The sequence below is a fragment of the Branchiostoma lanceolatum genome, chromosome 2 (genome assembly GCF_035083965.1).
Source record: "Branchiostoma lanceolatum isolate klBraLanc5 chromosome 2, klBraLanc5.hap2, whole genome shotgun sequence".
In the NCBI taxonomy this organism is placed as follows: domain Eukaryota; kingdom Metazoa; phylum Chordata; class Leptocardii; order Amphioxiformes; family Branchiostomatidae; genus Branchiostoma; species Branchiostoma lanceolatum.
Window position 1 is genome coordinate 28410119 of NC_089723.1, and position 23612 is coordinate 28433730.

Here is a 23612-nt window from a genome sequence, read left to right on the forward strand (position 1 = left end):
TTCTTGAAAATTTGAGAGCACGTTGCTAGATTGACCAATCAGCAGCCAGGTCCAAATGTAAACATCCAAGATGGAGGAAGATGTCAGAAACTTGGTGCCAACTTTTGAAGAAAAGGCACGAGCCCTCCTCGTTGCCGAGAAGTTAAGGTACTACTTCGTCGTACCTCTCTTAAGAAACTAATTTGGCATTGGGAGGTGATTTCTTGGCGTGTTTGAGATTCAGGTTAATGATATAAATCAATGAGAATGTCTGTATACGTAGGGCGTGATCATGATGACGTGCGTGGAAGCGTGTAGAACAACAAAATATATGTAGCCAAATAGGTCAATGACCCTGTTATTGTTGGTCCATGTACCACTCAAGGACCATTGATGGTGTTTGCTTCCCTTATTGCGTTAACTTACTAATCACTGGGTTCTGTCAGTCTTTCTATAGGAATTTTAACCAATGATTTTCGTCAACGTACAAAAAATAATTTGAAAATGCCTACACGTGCAACCATACTGATCATGAGGTACCATCGCCAAGAAAGTTGTGTTTTCGTTGCTGTTGCTGTCTTAGTGTGTGTAAGATTAGTAGTACTAATGTTGCATTGTTTATAGTTCTCAAGGTCAGAAAGAAGTACTTAAAGGTTGGGCCCCTATCATATTACTTTGGTACTGCAGGCAGGTGTTTATTGGAGAGATATTGAATAGGATGAATCTAGAAAAAAATAAACATGTAAAGGAGGGGGCCCCTAAACTTGTCACTGATTCCCTTGTCTCAGTTCATGACTTGTGTAGTAGTTATTAAGGCTAGGGAGTATTCAACCCCCGCTACTCTTTACCAAGGACTCGAAGGAGTAGCAGAGTTCAATACTCCCTAGACTGATAAATACAGCTGACTAAGTTACCGAAACATCGGCAGGTGAAAAAAAGGCCGATTATGTTAAAAGAACTGAACCACATATGACTTAACAACCTGTTGAAGCTATTTGCGAAAATTGCTAATGAGAACCACAATTAATGAGGGTCTTCTTGTCAGGACCCTGGCAATACTTAACGGTAAATTCAGGAGGTCTGGCAGCACTCAACAGCTAATTCAGGAGAGCCGACAAAGCTTAACGGCAAATTGACTTGCCAAATAGGATTAAAGTGACCAATTACGCTTCACAAATAATTTACCAACAGTAAATTAGAGGGTGCCTGCTACAATTAACGCTGAATTAAGATAACGTGCTACACCTCAAGGAAAAAAGGCATTCAGACCCTCATTTATTTTCAAATCCCACCAGGGAGACCATGCACCAGGGAAAGCCAGTCCTGATCAAGAACCGCAACTACCACCTGAGGACCTACAACAACTGCTTCGTGGGGTCAGAGGTCGTGGGCTGGCTAATGCAGCAGGGGGAAGTGCCTGATCGGAACACCGCAGTGCAGTGTATGCGCAAACTTCAGAGCTTTAACATCATTCACCATGGTATGTTTCACATTCAGCATGTTTGTTAACTCACAAGCATCCTTGTTCAGTGATGTCGAGTGGCTAGGCCAGCGGACATGAGATTGATAGGTCATGGGTTCAATTCCTGGTGTTCCTTGCCAGATGTTGTGTCCTTGGAATTGGGAAAGGCAATTTACCTTTCCTACCTCACCCTACCCTGGTGGAAAAATTGGTACCTGACTTAAGTTGGGGAGTTAAAAGGCAGAGGAAGGAGAGGGATGGGCTCCACCTTCCAATTCTATGGCCTAGACACTGTGGATTAACAACCAACCTAGCGCCGCTAAGGCTATGGAACTACATGTACCTTTACTTTTTTAACCTTGTTCAAGCTATACGATAAGTGTTGTTCTTCTTTCATCAACCATGATATTGTATTTTTTTTATTATCATTATTAATACGGTCACCTTGTGATCCCATTTTGTTTGATCTTATTTTGCATATCTTAATTCTTATTTGTCCTTTCACCCTCCCCACCACATACAGTATGTGATGACCACTTGTTCAAGGATGCTATGTTGTTTTATCGCTTCCGGAAGGATGACGGGACCTTTCCTATGGACAAAGACTCTTCTATCTTGTTCCGAGGAAAGATGATGTATCACAGGTAAACTCCTGCTCACCTTGGTAATGATAATGAAGAAAGCTTTGTGCACCACTTCCATAGAGGGTAACTGCTTTACATTTCCATTTTTTGGCCTTGGAAAAAATGTTGCGTTTTCTGGTTGCCCGACTGACCCTAGTTAAAACTTGCTGACCCTAGCCATTTCTGTTAGACCACTGGCAAGGGACATGAAATTTTTGATCTGACGTCTGAGTGATGAAATTGTTGTGGAATCATCTTCCACCATGATCTGGTCATTTATGTTGCAATAGAAAATTGTGCTTGTATAATGTGTATCTGTATGATTAAAACATGATGTTAAAACACCAGTGTTCTGATGTATTTTAGTTTCACATTGCTAAACAATATTTGTTGGATTGCTTTGTTGGAAATTTAAAAACAAGAGAGAGAAGCCTTTACCTATCAACACTCATTTTTTCAGGACAATAATTGGAAACACAACATTGATTTTACTAGGCCTAAGCATTCTCTTTGTGCATCTGGGTATAATGATGATTTGGTTCTCGCTGTACATGTTATATTTGTGGTTGTCCCAGTTTGAAGACATCCTCAGGCCAGTATATATTTGGGGTGAAGACTCACAACAACCTGCAGTACCACGACGCATTCCTAGGTGTCGACATGCTGAACTGGCTGGTGAAGGAGAAGGAGGTGCAGAGTAGACAACAGGCGTTGGCGATGTGTAGGGAACTGTTGGAAAGGAACATCATAAGGCATGGTTGGTGACCTACATACACGTATGATAATTCTGAAGAGGTTTGGCCATTTCACTTGTCACAGATGTCAAAGTTAGTCAAGAGCATAGCTTAAGGCATGCATCATTTTACAAATTCTTTTATTTTCATGGGAACTTAATTTTGTGGGAAAGTAGTTTCTGCTGTGTTTTAAGTTTTCGGTTCAAAAGTAATAAAACAAGTCTGTATTGTGGATATGATATAATAGAAACACATTCACAATGTCATGATGTTATGGCCACCACGGAAACTGTGAAAATAAAACCACTGCAAACATTTCTAGATTAACAGTATCCCTTATAAACATGTTTATCTACAGTTGCAGAATAAACATTTTTTATCTATAGTTGCAGAATAGGGGTTCCATGCATTTGCACCTTGTAACAACTATAGCATGGTATCCATCTTGGAGCCCTTAGGCCACACAGTTGTGCAAGTGCTGCAGCAGGGGCTAGCCCACTTTTGGTTTTAGATGTAGTGGCACGTAGAAAGATATTTCCTGTATTCTTAGAAGCTCTTAAAATGGTGATTCGACATTCTGTGTTGATGCCCATGTTTGCAGTAAGTGATGACCACCACTTCAAAGACGGCCAGTACCTGTACCAGTTCAAACAGGATTTCACCAGACAGTACCGGCTGTCCGAGGTGCTGACTCCGCTGGAGCCCATCCTCCCGCGCTCACGCCACGGCAGCGTCAGCAGCGATAGGACCAACTCAACCTCCTCCGCCGGTACGTCATTGTCATAGCTATCAATGGTTAACTTGGGAAAGAGTGCATTCGATCTATGAACATTCAAGCCAAGGCCATATACCAGGTTAATTTGTTGCTACATGTACTTGGATATCAAAAGATGGTGCTTAACTATATTATGATAATATATATTGTTTACCAATTTATAATTTACCAATATCATTGTTGATTTTATTTGTATGATTTGTTTCTACAATCTTAAATTATTCATAACAGCCAAAGTTTATGTTCCGTTTAACTGTCATGGGCTCCAAATCAGCCCTATTTTGGCTAAAGGGACTACTAGTACCCATCTGTATCCAAGATTGATAGATGAATATGATGAATCAATAGATGAATAAATGAAGAAACATAGAAATTGGGTTTAAGGGGAAAGTCTGTACTTTGGTATGCACAATGCCTGCTGTTCTCATCTTGACTTCTTGTAAGTTTTTATCTTAAATTGTCTAAGAACCAAGGACATGAATGGATTTTGCCTTAGGTTTGAATTGTGTTGAGAAAAGTATAAAGGGTGAATCTAGTCCACTTTGAATCTTGTAACTAAAGGCTGTCTTAAGGCTTTTTTGCTCAATCTTCAGCAGGTACACCACAAAAAGCCTCTTTCTTCATCGGTGCTGATGAGGATGAGAAAGAGAGATCAGGGTCCTTTGGAAGCCCCAGTGCTGGCAATTCATCCGGTAAGTATTATTGTAACTTTTGATTTCAACCTTCTCCCTGCTGCCGAACTCTGTAACCAATATGGAATTGGGTGCCAAATGGCTACTTCAGAGTGCTAAAGGTTAAGTAACATTTGTCTTTAACCTTGTAGGTTTTATCAGTCACTTCTCCACTTGCAGACAGTGGGCATGATACAGAGAATACACTCCTGCTACCCATGTCTTCTCTTCTTTTTGATTTGTTGCCTATTTAAAACTGTGCTGATTAGTGATGACACAGGTTTTATGTTGATTCTCTACCTCTGTTTTCCCCCAGTTCTGTTGCGACCAGTAACTTTAGATGAGCTGAGGAACAATCAGGGACGGTACACACAGAAGCACATCAGGGTAAGGAACAAACAGATGGACATGACAAGACAGTAGTCATGAAGTACTGTACTCAATAATCATTAATGATACACTGTTTTATAAGAGATGCGAAGAAGCCATCAAAGTTAGTTGAAAGCGAAAAAGGCACAATTCCATGAATGGGAAGAAAAGTTGTTTATGTTGATTTGCAGATTGTGAGTGATGCTGTAGGTTACGGGATGGTGGTGCGAGGGGACGGTCCGACCTACATACAGACTGTGGACCCTGGTGGGCCGGCCGCGGCAGCTGGGGTCAAGGTACGTATACCAGAGTTACAAGGTCAAGTTCGGTGCGGTCCCCCGAAAGTGCGAAATGGAACGAAATGGAACGAAATGGAACGAAATGGAACAAAATGGAACGAAATGGAACGAAATGGAACATTATGAAATGAAATACCAGTAGATAGCGAAATATAAGGAACGTTGCAACATTCACAGTAGACCGGAACAGGAAGCAAATATAACGTGTTTTATTTCTTGAATCTATTTGATAATATTAAATACAACGTTTTTGCCGCGTTTGTGTGGCTAGATTCTTCCCTGAAAATGGGAGCGCCGCGTGCAAAGCGCTCGGCCGCTCTTCCTTGATTTTACTGCAAATGAACTACTGCAAATAGCAGGGAAAACCAGCAAACGGAACTGAGTATCGAAGTAAGGACTAGATTATACAGAAGTTGGTGGTAACATTGCATCTCGTTATTCACCAAGAGGGCATGAGGCAAACGTAATTTCATTATTTAAACAGCGTGTTTGCGTGTTGTGTGAACTGTGAAATACATGTCCTGCTCGTTCACACCCTCCCTTTGTTTTGTCGTGAACAAGGAAGCAGAAATCACCAGAGGTAGTTCTCAGCCCACGTCCGTGGTTGAATGGAGTATGAAATTTTACATTGGTGACGCAGCGCAGAGCTGCATTTGCATATCATTAGAGGAGGGGTCCACTCTCCGACAGACGACCAGCCGAACAATTGGTTGTATAAAAATCGTTGTTGCGGAGATATGCATATGCTACGTACTAGTTATGGACTAAACCGTATGTAAATAAAACTTGGAAGTCGGAGTTTGATTCAACCTGTCGGTAGCACGCCCACGTGCACAGTTCTGATGCGCTGGCAACATTGGCGGTTCATTAGCATGTGGGGCTCCATTTTCAACACGCAAATACGCTGTATAAATAATAAAATTACGCTTGCCTCATGCCCTCTTGTTGAATTACGAGATGCAATGTTACCACCAACTTCTGTATAATCTAGTCCTTACTTCGATACTCAGTTCCGGTTGCTTGTTTTCCCTGCTATTTTCAGCAGTTCATTTGCAGATCGTTGGTAAACACAAAGGAAGAGCGGTGGATAACTTTTCACCCATTTTCAGGGAAGAATCTAGCCACACAAACGCGGCAAAATCGTTGTATTTACTATTATCAAACAGATTCAAGAAATAAAACATGTTATATTATGTATTTGCTTCCTGTTCCCGTCTACTGTGAATGTTACAACGTTCCTTATATTTCGCTATCTACTGGTATTTCATTTCATAATGTTACATATGTTTTAGTTTGTTCCATTTCGTTCCATTTCGTTCCATTTCGCACTTTCGGGGGACCCGTTCGGTGTGTCAGAATCAAGGTTACTGTAGTTTGACTATCTAGTATCACATTCTGGTGGTCAGTAAACATAACACTGCAGGGATGTCCCTGGGAGACCCCGGTTCAATGGGGGTCCATGTTCAAGAAGGTGCCTCTAGCATGTACATGCACATTAAAGGGGAAGGGCAAGCAATCCCTCCCTTTAAAGATATACTCTGCTACTTGCTGCCCTATGTGTCATTAGGAACTTTTTACGGTCTGAAGGAACGAATAAAATATAACACTCCATCCATGCCTGATGTATTTGATAACTTTGAGTACTAGGGAACACAAAAAGTCTGCAAATCTCTATTGTTGATTTATCAATTGGTATCATTGCATGGAAAGCATATGTAGAAAATTGGCTACAATTGTACATTCATGGGTCGAGCACTAGGACTAGTTATGTGAGTGGCTTGCAACAATACAAAAGATTCTTATATTACAGGTGCGGCAGTTTGTGAAAGCTGTGAACGGGACAGACGTGCTGGAGTTGGGCCACCAGGAAGTCGCCAAACACATCCTGGCAAACCAGGAAGTCTGCAACCTGGTGATCCTGCAGCATGGCAGAATGCTGTGAATGTGATGTTTGGCACTTCTGACATGGCAGGGATATTGTTTAGTACTGCCACCTGTATTGCTGTTATGGTACTGCAGCATGGTGGTGTATTGTGTTCTTGTGCTGCCAACATTCCCATGATGGTACTGAACTGCAGTATGGCAGGATACTGTGTAGTAATGCCACCTGTATTACCATGATAGTACTGCTGCATGGTGGTGTATTGTGTTCTGATGCTGCCTACATTCCCATGATGGTACTACAGCATGGCAGAGTACTGTGCACTAATGCCACCTGTATTACCATGATAGTACTGCAGCATGGTGGTGTATTGTGTTATTGTGCCATGCACAGTCCCATGATTGTATTGCATCATGACAGAGTACTCTGTACTAATGCCACCTGTATTACCATGATAGTACTGCAGCATGGTGGTGTATTGTGTTATTGTGCCATGCACAGTCCCATGATGGTATTGCATCATGACAGAGTACTCTGTACTAATGCCATCTGTATTACCATGATAGTACTGCAGCATGGTGGTGTATTGAGTTATTGTGCCATGCACAGTCCCATGATGGTATTGCATCATGTCAAGATACTGTGCACTAATGCCACCTGTATTACCATGATAGCACTGCATGATACTATGATGACCATGATAGTACTGCAGCATGGTGGTGTATTGTGTTATTGTGCCATGCACAGTCCCATGATGGTATTGCATCATGACAGAGTACTCTGTACTAATGCCATCTGTATTACCATAATGGTTCTGCAGCATGGCGGAGAACAAAACAACAAGCATAACAATGATGGGACTGCCGCATGACATGGTACTACCTACTAACATGCATTGCATTAAGTATCACTGTAATTGCCTTATGATGGTTACGCCACAATATAGCCAGCTGATACACACATTTCTACCATTGTCATTAATGTTTTTTATGATGGGAATGGCTGTTAGATAGCAAATGTTTAGAAGGACATTTGCTTTTGTCCATGATGACAGCCCAACGAAAATGTTTTTAGGCCTAAGAACAACTCTCACAGTGATGTGAGATTCATATTGGTGCTTGCTAGCAAACTTTCATTTTAACGTAATTCCGTTACTTCAAATATAGGATTTAGGATTCTGCTTTCAGTTTTTATGTTTTGCTTTTATTTTTCTTGACTTTGAGTGTTGAAAGGAAAAATAGGCCGTCTGTTGGACAACAATTTGGTGACAAATTTGGTAAGTTGTCAAATGTGCAGCAAGCTAGCTAACTCAGGCAATGGCAGCATGTGATGGAATTAATGCACTGTTTGATCCTTTTGAGTGGTGTTTCTGAACCAATTAGTTTAAGCATATTACAACGGTCCACCACTTATTCCACAAGGATTATTTTGAATTGAGTTTAGAACAGCAAATGTTAGCTAGAAAGAAAAAGCCAAAGATTTTTAATCATTGTGACAAACACACTGCCAACATATGATAAAAAAGTATATCCCAATACATACCCAGTAACAGTGGTTTTAGGCCCTATTCTACTGAAATTGTTTGTTAATCTTGGTAGACAAACATCGTTATCCCATTATGGAATTGTGATCTCTACACATAATCCATTTGTCAGACTACAGATTGGCTTTTATCCATAGCGTAATAGATACCATGTAGAATAATTATACACACTGTAAGGTTTTATGGCAATCAAAACAATTTTAATGAAAATATGATAAGCAGAGTGCAATGAAATCAGATTTCAGTAAAATGAATTGCTGTTTAGGCGCATATATGTCTTCAATGGCATTATACATAGATAATTTGTTCATGTTTCTTATCTTGTAGCATAAGAATGTGGAAATGACCGCATGTAATGTGCATTATCCTCCATTACTTCAAGGGTGTGATCTAGAACCTTTTTAGCATGCCAAGAATCTTGTTTAGAACATAGAATCATTGAATGATTAAAACATTTGTAATTGCAACAATTTCAATCAAATTGCTACTAATGCTATGAAACCAAAATAGACTCTATACTCACATTTTGAGGAATACAGTGTTCTGCACTTATGTTTTAGGTGATCATGAACCTAGGCAATAAAATTGTTTGAAAGTCAATAAAAGGTGCAGTTAACTGGTGGTTTGAGTTATTCATCATTAAGAGGGTATCTCATTGGATTGCATGTCGGGTTTTTTTCACTTAAGAATGCCTGGCACAATTTGACACAGTCCTGTGAGATTCCTGCTAAAGAGGGTAAGCTAAGCGTGGTTTTGCTGGTGGAGTGGCAGGGGGTACTCCATCCATTCAGGAGTGTCTGGTGATGAGGATGGGTACAGTGTAGCCACCGGAGGCAGCACTGGATGTCTCTTCAGTTGAGAACGCTGACTGGATGGCCCTTTAGCCCGGAACCGGGACAGTCTGCCTTCGGCAACGGACAAACTGCTGGCGCTGTCTCCATCCTCTTTCCCTTTCGTGTGCGTCCGAGGGAAGTGATGGCGGAAGGCTTTCTTGGCGCCGTCTCTACTCTGGTTGACGTCCATGGACAACATGGCGGGCGTGGTCACCATGGCGCCCATCGGAGTGGGGCCTGCAGACGACGTTCTCCAGTACTGGTCGTCATCCTCCAGACTGGTGATGACCATGTTTCGGCCAATCAGAACATCGTCGTCGCCGATTGGCTGGATGAAGACTCCCTCTTTTCGGCGACGTCTCGTCCCACCCGGGGTGCAGGAACGGAGCATCCTGAAGGGTAGCAGCGGGGTGTACGCTCCCGTACGCTGCCCGCCAGTCAGCCACACGGCCCACGCCACGTCCTGGTACAGACCGACCATCTGGTTGAACAGCGCTTGGCGCTCCCTCTCCAGTTCTGCTTTCTTGACTAACCAGCGGTTGTGGCTGGTCTGCAGCCGTTCTTCCATACCTTCCAGGAACTCTTCCACATCTTTTCTCAGCTCACTCGTGGCAGCGGCAGCCTGACGTTTCAGACGAGCTTTCTCCTCCTGGAACCTACAATATGCGATGTACCTGTACGTGGACAAAACATTTGAGAGTTGTCAAATGGTACTCAAATTCTTAATGCTTCACATTGCATGTACCTGTGATGATAAGTTTATACTGGGGAAAAAAGAAGCTAGATCTAACATCACATCATCTGAAAAAAGGGTCCGAAAATTTGATCTTAATTATACATTTAGGGACAGGGGAACCAATGTTGTTGGTGAGTCATTCAGCACCAAGGACAGGGGCATCTGTCGTAATGGTGTGTTATTCAGGGACAGGGGCTCCGGTCTTGTTTGGTGTGTTGTTCAGCACCAGGGACAGGGACTCCGGTCTTGTACTTGAATTATCCCAACAAGTACAAGCCAACTCTGCTGATCATTACCATGTTCCTTGGTATAGATTGATATTTTCATATCTTTTATTGTTATCTTATCCAAGAGTCTGACAGCTTATGTTTGCAACTTCACCTTTCACACAAGTGCTTCAAGCGGAGCTCTGGAAGTCGTCGTGTCATCCTCATCACATCTACCATCAGAAAACGAATGTCCTTGGGTACAAATTAGACAACCAGTCAGTAAAATCTACTTATAGTGAAACAAGACAAAAAAACTTTGGAAGTACATACACGAAGGTGTTACCATTTTCTCTTGTTAAAGGTGAAGCCATATCCGAATGATTTTTGTTTTTGTAGTATTTTCAGCAAAGCTATTACAGAACCGATTTTTGACAAGGATCTGCTCCAACTTTCCCGTCAGAAGACTGTTCAATTTTGTAGCGTGCACCCCAAAATGCCCAAATTTGTTGTTGTAGACCTAAAGCGGGTACCGGCATCTCACTGGTCTGCGATTAGCAAAGTAGCCAAATTGCGAAAAACATTCGCAAAGCGGTGCCAATTTGTCGCCTAAAATTGCAATTTTTAAAAATTTCTTCAACTACAGCAATTTTTTAAAAATGAATTTCAATCATTGTAACATTTTCTGGACAAAACTGAGAAACTGACATTCCGGGCGCGGTCATTTTGTTTGTAGAGGTCACGTATTCTGCCTGTAGGCCGCATTGTAATTGCGCGAAATTGCCTCAATAATTCGGCGTAGTCCAGTGAGATACGCGCTTAAGGTACGACAAACGCTTTAGACGCTTACCTCTGCAATAGTCTGGTCGGTGAATAGTTTCTCCATCTCTCCCAGAGCGGCGCTCTGCTGGTGTATGTTACGGAACAGGCTTTTCTCCGCCGTTTCTTTGTTAACCCAGGCACGGTCCTGCATCTCCCTGGTGATGCGTTTCTGCTGTTCCAACTGCATGGGCAGGAAAAACAAAAATCAAGTAGGTCTACAGGTCATACATTTTACAAGTCATTTTCCCATACAGAAATATATAGATGCACCAGGTGCCTTTTGACATCTAAGCTAGTATGTTTACACTTGGGAATACTTGTAATACACAATATACATGTAGCTATAGTGTTAAAGTTTGTTTTGTTTCTCTTCATTGACAAAGGGTGTCTCTATAGCTCAACTCGTAGCAGCCTTACAGTTAGTTGAGCTCAATCCTGGGTCATGGCATCTCGGTTCAGGCTGTACTCGTCTTTTGGAAGGGACGCAGATGATAGAAACCCCTCTCAGTAAACCAGCAAAGAGATTTGCTGCCCTATGTGCTACTAGGCACTACAAGGGTCTAAACGAACGAACTTCATTGAGAAGCTACATATAACGTTACATGTCATATGTCTCTGCATGTGTGCTTGTATCATAATTACAACATACACGAGTTCTATATATGCAATTAAGGTTTACATAGCAATATATATATATATAACAGAATATCTAAAGCTTTGGCTCCACTTTCCTCTCCTTGTGCTGTGCCTACCTGTTTCTCCAGTTCCTGTCTGACATCCGTCAGCAGCTGGACCCTGCTGTCCTTCATCTTCAGCTCCTCCTCGAACAGCTGCTGTTTCTTCTGCAGCTGTTCCGTCAGCGTCTCCTGTGCGCTGGACATCTCACGGTACCGCCCCAGCAGGCTGTGGTACTTCTCTCCCTGGAACAGTGGGGAGGAGCTTTATGTTATACGGCTATACCATAGATTGGAGGAAGATATCCCAGAAACAGACAGGGCTATTTGGAGGGTAAGGACAAAGGCCTGAAAGAGAGGCAGTAGAAAACAAGCGGAGACAGAGAAAGTCAGCCTGTGCACAGCCTCCCTACATGAAATCTCCGCTGCAGGCCAGGATTAATTGGCCTCCATGGTGACCTGGGGGTGTGTTGATTTGGCAGACCTCTATACTGCATGATCTGAGAAACACGCCAACAAGAAAGCAAACAAACAAACATTTTGGAGGGTGTCAACACTCTGGATATGTTTGAGAAATGTTTAAGAAACATTTCTTAAACAGTGATCACTTTTGGTATGGGTTTGTTGGAATGCCAGTCTAAAGCAAATGTGTCTTTGTTTACTCTTTCCTCACCTGGCTCATTTTTGACATGGCTAGCTCTTTCTCCGCACCCTCCAGCTGATCCCGCGCTAACTTGACCCTGGCCTCCTGCGTCATCACCTCCCGCTTCAGCCGCTGCGCATGCGCAGCCTGGGCCTCCAAGTCCTTGGCTACCAGAGTCTTGTCTGTGGCAGCCTCCTTAATCTTAAGTCTGGGGAAAATGACATGAGAGGCAAAGATGATGATACTTGTGCAAGACTTTTTTTCTAAATGGGAGGGCATTGTGCCTTCATTTTAGGCATGGATTCTCTTTATTGCCTTAGGGAATATTTACTGCCAGAAACGGAAAATTCAGATCGACCACTGACAAATCCAGCCCTTGGTCTGTTGAGAGTGTTGTTTCAGACCTGTATTTCAAAATTGTGCATGTACAATGTATATCCGTATATAATTGAAATATGTTAGAAATACCAGTGCCAAGATGCATTTTAGATTTACATTGTGAAACAGTATTGTTGGACTACTTCCGCTGAAATCTAAAAAAAAGAGAATCTTTACCTACTCATTTTTTCAGGACCATAATCGTAACCTTGATTTTCCCAAGCCCTACCTCTTGTTCATCATCGCTTTGGCGAGTTTGAACTCCAGAGAGACGAGCATCTCCACAGCGTCCTTGGCCAGCTGTGTGATCAGGCCCCTCATGGACCTCTGGGCGGCCTGGCCGAGGGACAGGTCCGGGATCTGTTTCACCTCCAGAGCCTGCTCAGGCAGATCCTCCTTCTGAAGGATCTGGACGATGGCATCCTTGAACCTTTTTGGAGGGGAGATTGAAAATTAGACTTTATTCATCAGGCACTGAAAAAACTTAGTCTCCACCATATACCAGGCCTTGTTATGGGGTTATGGATCGTAGAATTCTGCAAAAAGGGGAATAATATTTGTCCGCGGGAAGGTATCATTTCCCCCTCCCTTCGGCCAGCCAAACCCTACAGTGGCCAAACTACCCTAGAAACTTATTCTCCCCATAGCCAGCGTGCTTAGTCTGGTGGAGACAAGGAAAACTGAAAATTCGATACATTGTTCATTTACGATGTGGTCACATTCCTCGTAGGTCGTCGTACCATTTGATGCAGTTGAATTTTTTATTTAGAATTTGATGGGACATAATCGAAGACATTTTATCAAGACAGACACACGCATGTGTTCAACTACTGGAACAGACCTGTTGATGGTGTAGACAATATGTCGGCTTTCCTTCTCCACATCTCCAAAGTCTCTGCCCTGCTCCAGTCGAATCTTCCGCAGACCAGCATCAAACCTGAGGCACAACAGGTCCAATGGAGTTAGACATTACCACACGTTGACAGACATAACATTGTCGGAAGAGAAAACTATATATACTTTCCCTAAAACTCACTATTGACCGACTGTTACAACAAAAACAAGCATCTGACTTAAGCTATCTACATACCAAGAATCATGACAATCTCTTCTTGAGTTATTCTCTTTGAAAGCTTCAAACAAAATCAGCCCCTGCAGTTCCAAAATGGCTACTAGGGGCCAAACCCACATCACTTACATTCTGTCCCATGGACTATATCTACCACTCAAACATCACGTCCAGAACACGAGATATCAAAACAGGAAGTTCCGCTGCAATGAAGACTGACATTATGAAAAGCATATTCCTGCAGGACTAGTCTTTACCTCGTCTTTTCCATTTTCATATGAGACTTGAGTTTCCTTATTTCAGCTTCATATTGTGCCTTGACGAGTGACACCATCTGCTTGGCTGCGGCTGCCTGGTTTGCTTTCTTGGACGCCTGTCCGCGAGGCGCTCCCCCAGTTTTCCTCGGAGCCACCACGTGTTTGGTCCCACCAGGAGTAGTCACAACCTCCCTGAGCTCACTGGTGTCAATATCAGGCTCCTGATCATCCTGTTTCTGTACAGAGTACTGCAATTAGCGAGCTCTACGTACATATGTAAGCCTCATCTACGCATTCTATGACTTCACTCTCTGCGACAGCGTGCTCCTGACGCGCTTCAGCCGCTTTGTTAAATGATTGCCTGAGAGCTGCTGAGAGTCGGTAGTCTTTTGCGCCTGAAAATCTACCATATCACATTGAACCGGGTTTATTGACCTGCGAACGTCGGTCTATCTCTGAGAATTGCTCGATGACCGAGAGAATACCGGGCATACTACTGCTAAAAGTGTCATTTTAAGAGCTTGCAGACTCAATTTTCCTGCTTTGTGACACGGGCTTTGCACTGTCTGTCGGCAGAGCAGTCCGTCTAGTATAAGGCCACGTTTATCCCTGCCATGACTGATTCACAAAGATTATCAAAGATTTCATTACCATGCAGTTGCGACCAACTCACAACCAAGCTCCCGAATGCTTTATGCCTGCTCACAAGCAACTTCCGACCACTTCGACGTTGACTAAGATTGCCCATTGCCTCCAGCCTGATCTAGATTGCCCAACGTTTTGCAACTCGATCTCTTATTCGTTGTTGTGTAGAACGCACCAATAGGAACTCTGACTTGTTCTTTACTTTTACATGATATAATCCTTCCTTCTGTTAAACATCACCTGCATCTGTAGGAGTTCGTCCTTCATCTGCAGCTCCCTCCTGACTTCAGACAGCTCCTCCTGCAGCCTGAAGACCTGCTCCTGTAGAGACTCGATCTGCAGCTTGTAGGCCTCCTCCTTCTGGTCAAACTTCTCCATGGTGTCTGCCTGAACACCGGCGTTCCTGGAATGATAAATTGCCACATGTACAGAAGAAAATAATGTTCTTGTCATTGGGTTGGCCGACTACGCTCAGGGGCTGAATCGCTAGGAGTGCACAATTGGCTAGGAATCGCAAGGGTCTGGAGCGACTGCCAATCGGTGTGCAGGTGACCTCAATACGACAATTGCGCCATGTGTGGCTATAGAACTGTAAAGTTTTAACCACTCACACCGGGAAGGATCCCTACTCTTTTCGATAAGTGCGGTAAGTTCTATTGCCTACAGCTGCCCTGCATTTCAGTAACTCCTCATCAGCTACGCATACCTTCCTTAGGGCCTGCGTAATATAGCGCATGTAAATATGTGTATTACTAAGTAGAGGGCTTCCCTGGCTTTCTGGAGAAATTAACACCACGCATGACTGTGTGTATGGCTAACTATGTACAAGCCTGTGCAATACAGCATCAGAGCGTTCAGTTGCCTTGACACCAACTCGTTCATCATATCCCTTTATGACTTATTGTGAATAATGCAGAACCATGACTCGATCTGTCAGAAGAAGTCTGTTGTGAAACGTATAAAATCATGAACACAGTATGTTAGACATGACAGACTGACGATATGAACAGAGAGCAGAGGATATGAGTTAATCGGAATAAAAGATCACTTCCATCGGCCACGATAATTGGTATCTGTCCTTGCTTTCTGCCGAAGTTCCTGTCTCTACTATTCTACACCTAGGTTGACATGGCAAATGATGGGAATTTCATATTAATGACATTTGTTACTTTTGTTGATCGTAAACATGAATTATGCCAATTAAGGCATACTTAACAAGGCAATAACTGAACATATAAGATACTTGAACATGAACCCTAGCCATGCCATCACCTGCTGTCTGGCCGCGGAGGAGCGCCCCCTGGCATCCTGCTGGATATTTCAGCCTGTTCCTTCAGCCTGGCCAGTTCCGTGTCCCTCTGGTCCAGAGCTGCCCTGAGCTGGTCCACCGTCTCCCGCAGCTGCCCGGCCTGCTGGGCCTGCTTGTCCATGAGGATCAGGGTGGACGAGGAGGGACCAGACGGCTTCTTGGATTCTTCTGCCCGGATACTTTCAAGCATAGCCCCCGTCTACATGACACATAAGATACGTGTAAGAAAATAGGGGGACTGGTGGTCTCCAAAATGCTGAATATGAAACAAATACGAAAAGAAAACTGTGAATATCCAAACGGCTGATAAATTCGGCTCTCTTACTTGCAAACATTTCCAAGCAAATTTCCGTGGTATAATATTCATTCACCTAGTAGGCAATAGACAATCTCATTTATGCATGAGAATATCTTTGTCTTTGAGTTGCATTATGAAGCGATACATTTTTCTGATAGAAACTATTGTCAAAACAATGAGTCACCCCAAAACAAATCACTATATCCACGTTTTTTTCTTCTCTTTCAATATGAAAAAAACAACAACGAAAATGTCCTTTATTCTGAGATGTGTGTCCATCTGTACCTGTTTTTGTTTCTCCAGTTGCTGGGTAAGCGTGGTGTTCTCAGCCTGCGCTGCGGACAGACTTTTTGCCGCTTCATCTGCCTTCGTCTCCGCCAGCTTGACCCGATCTTCAGTCTCCTTCACCTTCAAACTATTAACAAAGGAGTGAATCAATTAATCATCCATGGGCATCAACGGCTGATCTGACACAACATCCATAACCCTCACTAGTGTCAAGGAGTGAAGCAAACATGATATTCTTACTAGTTCTTCAACAGCTTCTTAATATGCTGGAAACAGTCTACGTACTTTACACGAAGTCGCATCATCTTTGTCTGTTTCTCAAGTTGCCGCAACAACACTGACGATTTCCAACCAGAGGTTGGATGGGGAGATTGTAGACCATGGCTGGAAAACACCTGAATGGAACGCCCTGCCTGGCCGGGCTCGGTCGTCCTGTCTCCCACAGGTGAGACATTCCGGGCCAGGCTGGAGGCCTGCCCGCCTTAGCCCGGGACCTCCCTCCCCCCTACTTTGCCTCTCGCGGGGTCATCTGGGGGTGCACTTAGTTTAAGAAAATGGGGAAAGTCAGAAGGTCAACCCCTGCTTCCTCCTACCATGTATTCGATTAAATCTTATTTGATACTTTAGCTTAATGTATGATTTTTAAATCATACATTTATGAATTTTACATCATACATACTTTTCCTCGTTCCCGGATTCCTACCAACTTATTTAGACTAGGAAATGTTATTTAAGAATAGTATTCCTAGTCTAAATAAGTTGGTAGGAATGCGGGAATGAAGAAAATTCCTCCTCACCCAAGTTTGTCGCCTAGCTGTTTGAACTGGGCGCATCTTTTCTTCAGACTGTTGTACTCTTCAGTCATCCGATCCTTGGTGTTGTTGAGCCGGTCAATTTCTGCATTCAGGTCGACGATCTGGGAGTCTCTCTCCCTCAGCTCATCCGCCCTTCGGTCAACTGGAGGAGTACAGTCACAAACGTGTTCTTGTTTTTGTCCTACTTAACCGGTAAATTGGTGACACACCATCTTTGTACTGTAATCACAAGCTAACTAAAATCAAATTGACATCTTCCCCACTAACACTTGAGCATACGTCAGGTTGGTAATTCAATGTATATCAATATCAAGAGTTATTTTCCTACCAGCAAAAGAAAATTAACTGCCAATGACGTTGGCAAGTAATCTTCCTTTTGTGGTGGGGTAATGCTTCAGCTGTCCTGGCGAGAAGGAATTTTAGCTCCAGTCACTTGCACTGAGAAAAGTACCAAACTGTCGGTGGGCTATCTTCTTTCGTTGTCGATACTTTGTTGCTGTTGTTGTTCACCATTGTTGTGCCTAGTAGCACATGGGTCAGCAAGGTTCATGCTGTTTCTGTAGCATTATTATTTATCGCTAGCCCTTCCCCTTGAACGTGCTCGAGGCGCCTCCTGGAATACGGGACCCCCAGTCTTACGTCCCTTTCGAAGGATGGGTGCAGCCCCAACCGAGATGCCGTTCCCCCAGTTACAAACTAATCTGTTTCTTGTTTGTTGACGTTAATTACCTGCTGCAGAGATGAAGTCAAACTGCTTGATAGCATCTCGCACCTCATTCCGGGCCTTGTTGGTCCTCGACATTTTGGTGGCGTCATTAAGTACTTTCCGCACCTTTTCACAAGTAGACACAGAGAATGTTCTACTTTTAAAAAGACAAGATGCAGAACAACCCAAATGTGGAGAAAAAAAACATAATTTTTACGTTTAAAATGACGTTCTAAAAGATATAGAGCATCTTAAGCTCGTGTATTTGTTTGGGAAAAAGACGCCACCTGATTGGCCGCTGCCCTCCAGTTCTCGGGGTCTGCCAAAATCGTCTCCTCATCCAGAACTTCCCCCTCCTGCAGTACCCGCTGTTGTCCTGTGGGGGCGCGCTTTGTACGGGGAGCTGTACAGAATCGAGTATGACCTGTGTTACAACATCTCTTGCTGCCAGGGGCTAATTGGCCCCCTCCCCGACGGTTAGAGTGCGTTTTACTCCGGCTAAGAGTCAAGGTAGTACTGATGTTTTGCCACATTTTTCGATCATACTGTAAATCATACAATACAGCTGCAAAATGAGCAAATATCTGTCGTTTATTGACAACAACAAAACGGACTGATATCATAAAATGCTAAAGTTGATTCCAAATTCTACAAAGAAGATGCGAAGGAAAAAATGAAGAATACATCATCTGGTAATAAACCCTACTCTGTGATAAGTCATTTGTTCAACCTTCCTGTCACTTCAGATTTTATAATGAAGGCAACATTTTTTTAGCACGCTCACAGTTCTGGGGTTCCCAATGATGTTATCCATATAATGAAATCAACATGGCCTTACTATAGCTACAGATTTTGATAATTTTAATAGCAAGATCACTATGTCACAGTGACACTGTGTCACTATGCCACTGAAGCTGCGGCACGTTGGCGACTTCGCTGCGTTTGTGTGTTCCCTTAGGACGTGCCGCAGCGAGTTCGCCAACGTGCCGCAGCCTCAGTGAGATGCCCGCCTACCCGACGCCTGGCGTCCGACCTCTCCCCCGGGCACGCCGGTGTCAGAGAAGATGCTCTCGCCCAGCCGCTGGAGTTTCTGTGCACAGTTCTGTGCCGTCAGGATGGCCATGACGATTCGCCGGTGAATCTGGTTCATCATTCGCTCCTTTTGCGCCGGGTCACCCTACCCAAAACGTGAAATGTTGTGCATATATTGTTTTTTGTTCATTACTGTCTCTTATTTCTTTGTTTATGTTATTCTGTTTATGTTATTCTGTACAGGGCACGCCTGTAAATCAGTGCGTTAAGTACTGAGCGTGCCTACCCCGTATAAAGAAAACAGAAATGATAAACGTAACTAAGTTTATAAGGACCGTTCTACTTCTAAGTATTGTTGTCGTAAACATGTCGTGCGACCAATCTACGTAGGCCCTTACGGTGTCGTACGATTTCTAATGCCGAATATTTTTCAAGCAGGCTGTGACAGAACGTACTGATGACAAATATCTAGCAAGGTCTCTGGCAACAAATAGCCTCCATAGCACAAACGACCCAGTATCAAAAGAAGTCATTAGCAACAAGTGTATAATACGCCATAAAAGGTTTACAGAGCCTACTATGGAGCCTAGGTAACAAGCCAGAAAGATTAAGTACAACATATGCACGTCCCAAGAATGCCCACAGTCGTTTGCGATCCTACGACACCGATACAACGAATGTGACAAAGCGATGTAAACACTGCATTTTCACCTCATCGTCGAATTCATCCAACAGTCCCTCCGACGAATGCAGCCAATCACTTGTCTCCGCCAGTGTCTTCCGCTGGGTGGCGCTGTGCTTGATGAACTCGTCGATGGCCTTGAGCGTTTGTTTTTTCTTCTTCTGACGTTCTCGTTTCTCTTTGCTCGTGTAGTTGGGCGGTCTGAAGGACAGTCAAATAGTTTCTTTGCAGTCACCAGCTGTATTATTCCAAGTGATGCTAGCAGCAAATACTAGTAACAAAACTTTGTTAACTTCCCTGAGCACACTTCAGGAATATTGATGTTGCAGGTAATACATTAGCGTCAACATCTATTTTGATTTCTGACTTATTGTTCCTCCCTTTGTGTACGCTTTGAAAATGTTACCTAACCACTAGACATTCGATGATACCCAAGCCTCAACAAGGTTGCTTATAAAGCGTGAAACACAGAGCAAACATTTTGTCATCGGGATGAGACACAATTCAAAATATATATTATGCTATAGATCTAGCTATATTTTCCGTTGATTTTTATTCAATATCTCTGTGTGTTTTACCCAATGTTGGCACGTTTCAAATATTTCCAAAATCTCTGTCATGTACCTAATGTTGGCACGTTTCAGCATAAACCGATCACCCGATTAACCGATACCAACCCACAGTGTTGAAACGATCAGGAATGTCCATCTAACCTGTTGCTGATATCCTGTACTAGTTGTTTCTCCGACTCGGTGGGGTGGATGTCTTCCTTCACGTCCCACTGACGGTAGACCGTCTTCACGCGCTTGTGGATGGCGTGCAGCTTGTTGGCGATGTCCGTCTGTTCTCGGTATATGCGGGCTCGGGCAACCTGTCAGGGTACAGATCACAGAAGAAAAACTTTATCGCACGACAATTGTACACGGTACAATGTATGCCAACAACTTTTAAGCTTAGTACAAAACAGAGGTATTGGAAATCAGTTACCTAGTTAACTGAAGGGACCACCCTCAAGATTAATTAATAAATAAATAAACTTAACATCCTAATTATTCATACAATAAGGGCTAGCATAAGTCTTTGATATTGTGTTACAATCGAGTGGGGATCATTGTTAGTTTCTGTATTTTTTTCTAATGACACATGTAACGGGGGGCGCCCGAACATCGCACGCGCCCGAACATCGCACGGATTTTTTACTGATCTTATTTTGCATAAGTACGCCGTGTTTGTGTCCAATGACTAAGCTGATAAGGAAGGTAAATAACCCAAGTTCATGCACATAATTGTCATTTACATTCAAAACATATGTGTACATATTCATTTCTTGTTTTGTCGAAAAGTAGTATTTTGACAATAATGATGGTAGCGCTAAGTAGAGGGTCACTGCGTAGCTAGACGGCCCGGCACCTAAATATACGACCTGTGCCAAGCAGATACATAAGTCACACAGCTATCATTCACATAAGAAAAATAACTTCATAAAACACTAAAAATTTGGGTCTTTAAGTGTTTGTTGAGAAGAAAACCGACCAAAGAAAAACAACGTAAACATTGCTGTCGTCTGACGACGTTGTTTTCCCGCCATTTTTTGGGGCCGCGATGGTGGCGGAACGATTCAACGCACAGTTTTGTTACGCTCTAACATGTGATTGGTACCGTCTATGAAAAGGAAACTGAATACGGAGATGGCGAATATATTTCCCAATAAGTAGACGGAGTATTGTTGATGTAAGCGGTGTCGTTTTTTCGTAATGATTTCGTAAGTCGGGCCGCATTCAATATGTACGTCGGGCCGCGTAGTAGCCTATTTCCCGTGGAAACATGAGCTGGGATGCGCTAGATATAGCCCTTCTCACATGACGTGAGAAGTGCACACAGTCAAAATTTTCCGGTCAAAAGAAAGCTAGAATATAGCAGACTTCAAGCCTTATTTACATTTCCCTAACTTCATCACCAACTTCCGAAGAGAGCAAAATTACCAAAGCGTAATAAGTTAGGCACACTATCTGGCGTAGCACTAAATCAGAAGGTACATTCGTGAAAACGTCTCACAGCGTCTTCTGCATGTAACGCGGAGCATGAAGGGCCCATGAACAGTATAAATACATTTCTTGTCCAAGTATGGTCTTTAGATGAATGTGTTCAAAATTCATTCATTAAAACATGACCATTCTCTGGCAACCAGAAATGGAGCGCCGTGAGTTCCAGCGCGTAAAAAAACGTCCAATGGTTGGGCACCCCCCGTTACAGCTGTATTCTATAAATGTACCTATGTTTGCATTGTGGGGGTTGTTGCATCTAAAGATATATTCGTCAACATCCTGTTTCTTACTGTTTGTGTACTTCATGTGTCTTGTCAATGCTGCTGTTGTTCACCTTGTAGTGACTAGTAGCACATGAGTTTATATAGCAGGGAATTTCTTTTACAGAGAGGGGCTACTAGCCTTTCCGCTTTAACGTGCATGTTCTACGGACCTCTTCAAACACGGGACTTTAATTTTACGTCCCTTCCGAAAGACCTGATACAGCCCCAACCGAGATGCCCTTCCCAGGATTTGATCTGGGTTCTCCCAGTCACCAACTGATAGGAACCAAGAGCTCAACTGTGAGGCTGCTACCAGTTGAGCTACATGGATGTTTTGTCAAACACGTCCTTAGAACACGGCTTTTTCTGTGTTTTGTAACGTTTATAACATTACGGTTTGTGGATTAACAAATATGTCGTCTTACACAAAAGTGAATTATCTAACATTTAGGAATGTACCTACCTTGTCTATGGTATCCCTCACACTACTGGATACGGTAAAGATAAAAGGTGGCTCATCAGACTCCTTGTCAGACCCCTCTTCACCACCATCGCTGTCTTCTCCCAGCGTTGCCATCGTCTTGTATGTCCTCTTCGGGGGCGGTCTCATTTTTGTGCTTGATATGTTCACGCTTCCACAGTCCAGACATTGGCCTCCGCCTTTATCACCAAGTAGGTTCACCCTAGAGCCAAGAGGCCGTCTTTGGAGAGTAGATTTCCCCCCGAGCCCCGCTTTAAAGCGGGCGGCCGCCATACCTAAAAGATCCGTCCCGAGGTTCGTTCTGCTGAAGGATGGACCACCGAGAGCCATTCTACTCGGTGATGGCCCGTCCAGCGCCATCCGGCTAGGGGAGGCACCGGCCAGCGCTATCCGGCTAGGGGGGGCACCATGGCCAGACATTGTCATCCGGCTAGGTGAGGCACCAGCCAGTGCCATCCGGCTAGGGGAGGCACCACTAGGTCCAAGCCCACGGGTCTTGATCGAATTTCCTACGGGGGGACCGGAGGTCTTCTTACGGGACATTTTACGGGGTCCCTTGACGGGACTGGTACTCCCCGTGAGATGTTGACTTACTGGACTAGTCCTTCTTGCGAAATGTGGATCCAGATTTAGTGGACTGTTACGTCTCGCGAAATGTGCATCCGGACTTACTGGACTGTTCCTTCCCAGACTACTGTCCTTCTTCAAGGAGCCATCAACCGGGGTCCTTCGTGCCACAAACGACATCACGGCACCGGGAATGTTCAAACACTGGGTCTCAAATAGTCATAAACCTGTAGGAAAACAAGGTTTGGCACGTGTCTGACCGATAACAGACAAGATGCCAAAACCCTTTGGAGTTACAACTCAGAAAAGAATGCCAATTGCAACGATGATTCCATGGATCCAATCGTTCCTGGCGTCTCTAATGGTAACCCAACATTGTCACGTGAGGTATACTTGTGTCGTCACGGGAGCTCCATGTATTGTGCTGTAACGTCGTTCAAAGATCGTTGTGACATGCCCCTTGATGACGATTCACAGATGGAGACAATCAGGTTGTGTTTGTTTGGAATACAGACCGTTACCAACT

General features: G+C 43.6%; 2 protein-coding genes across 4 annotated transcripts; one reads left to right on the forward strand and one right to left on the reverse strand.

Annotated features, from left to right (window-relative positions):
- Positions 1-18: 18 nt before the first annotated feature.
- LOC136428400 (DEP domain-containing mTOR-interacting protein-like) lies at positions 19-8953 on the forward strand. Of its 2 annotated transcripts, none has more exons than XM_066417875.1 (9): positions 19-147; positions 1275-1459; positions 1965-2085; positions 2640-2821; positions 3400-3567; positions 4167-4265; positions 4561-4631; positions 4805-4909; positions 6723-8953. In XM_066417875.1, exons 1-9 carry the CDS (start codon positions 71-73, stop codon positions 6852-6854), a joined length of 1140 nt encoding a protein of 379 aa, XP_066273972.1. In that variant the 5' UTR covers positions 19-70; the 3' UTR covers positions 6855-8953. The 2 variants fall into 2 exon arrangements, with proteins under 2 accessions (XP_066273972.1, XP_066273973.1); XM_066417876.1 differs by having other exon boundaries at positions 4170-4265.
- LOC136428397 (cingulin-like) lies at positions 7996-23266 on the reverse strand. 2 transcript variants are annotated; one of them, XM_066417871.1, is made up of 18 exons: positions 22502-23266; positions 20444-20601; positions 19760-19931; positions 19031-19193; positions 18304-18419; positions 18040-18142; positions 17293-17452; positions 16493-16622; positions 15873-16108; positions 14841-15003; positions 13956-14185; positions 13471-13566; positions 12859-13059; positions 12282-12459; positions 11687-11854; positions 10963-11115; positions 10288-10367; positions 7996-9844 (listed from the first exon to the last, which is right to left on the reverse strand). In XM_066417871.1, exons 1-18 carry the CDS (start codon positions 23264-23266, stop codon positions 9079-9081), a joined length of 4038 nt encoding a protein of 1345 aa, XP_066273968.1. In that variant the 3' UTR covers positions 7996-9078. The 2 variants fall into 2 exon arrangements, with proteins under 2 accessions (XP_066273968.1, XP_066273967.1); XM_066417870.1 differs by having other exon boundaries at positions 13956-14191.
- Between the last annotated feature and the right edge of the window lie 346 nt (positions 23267-23612).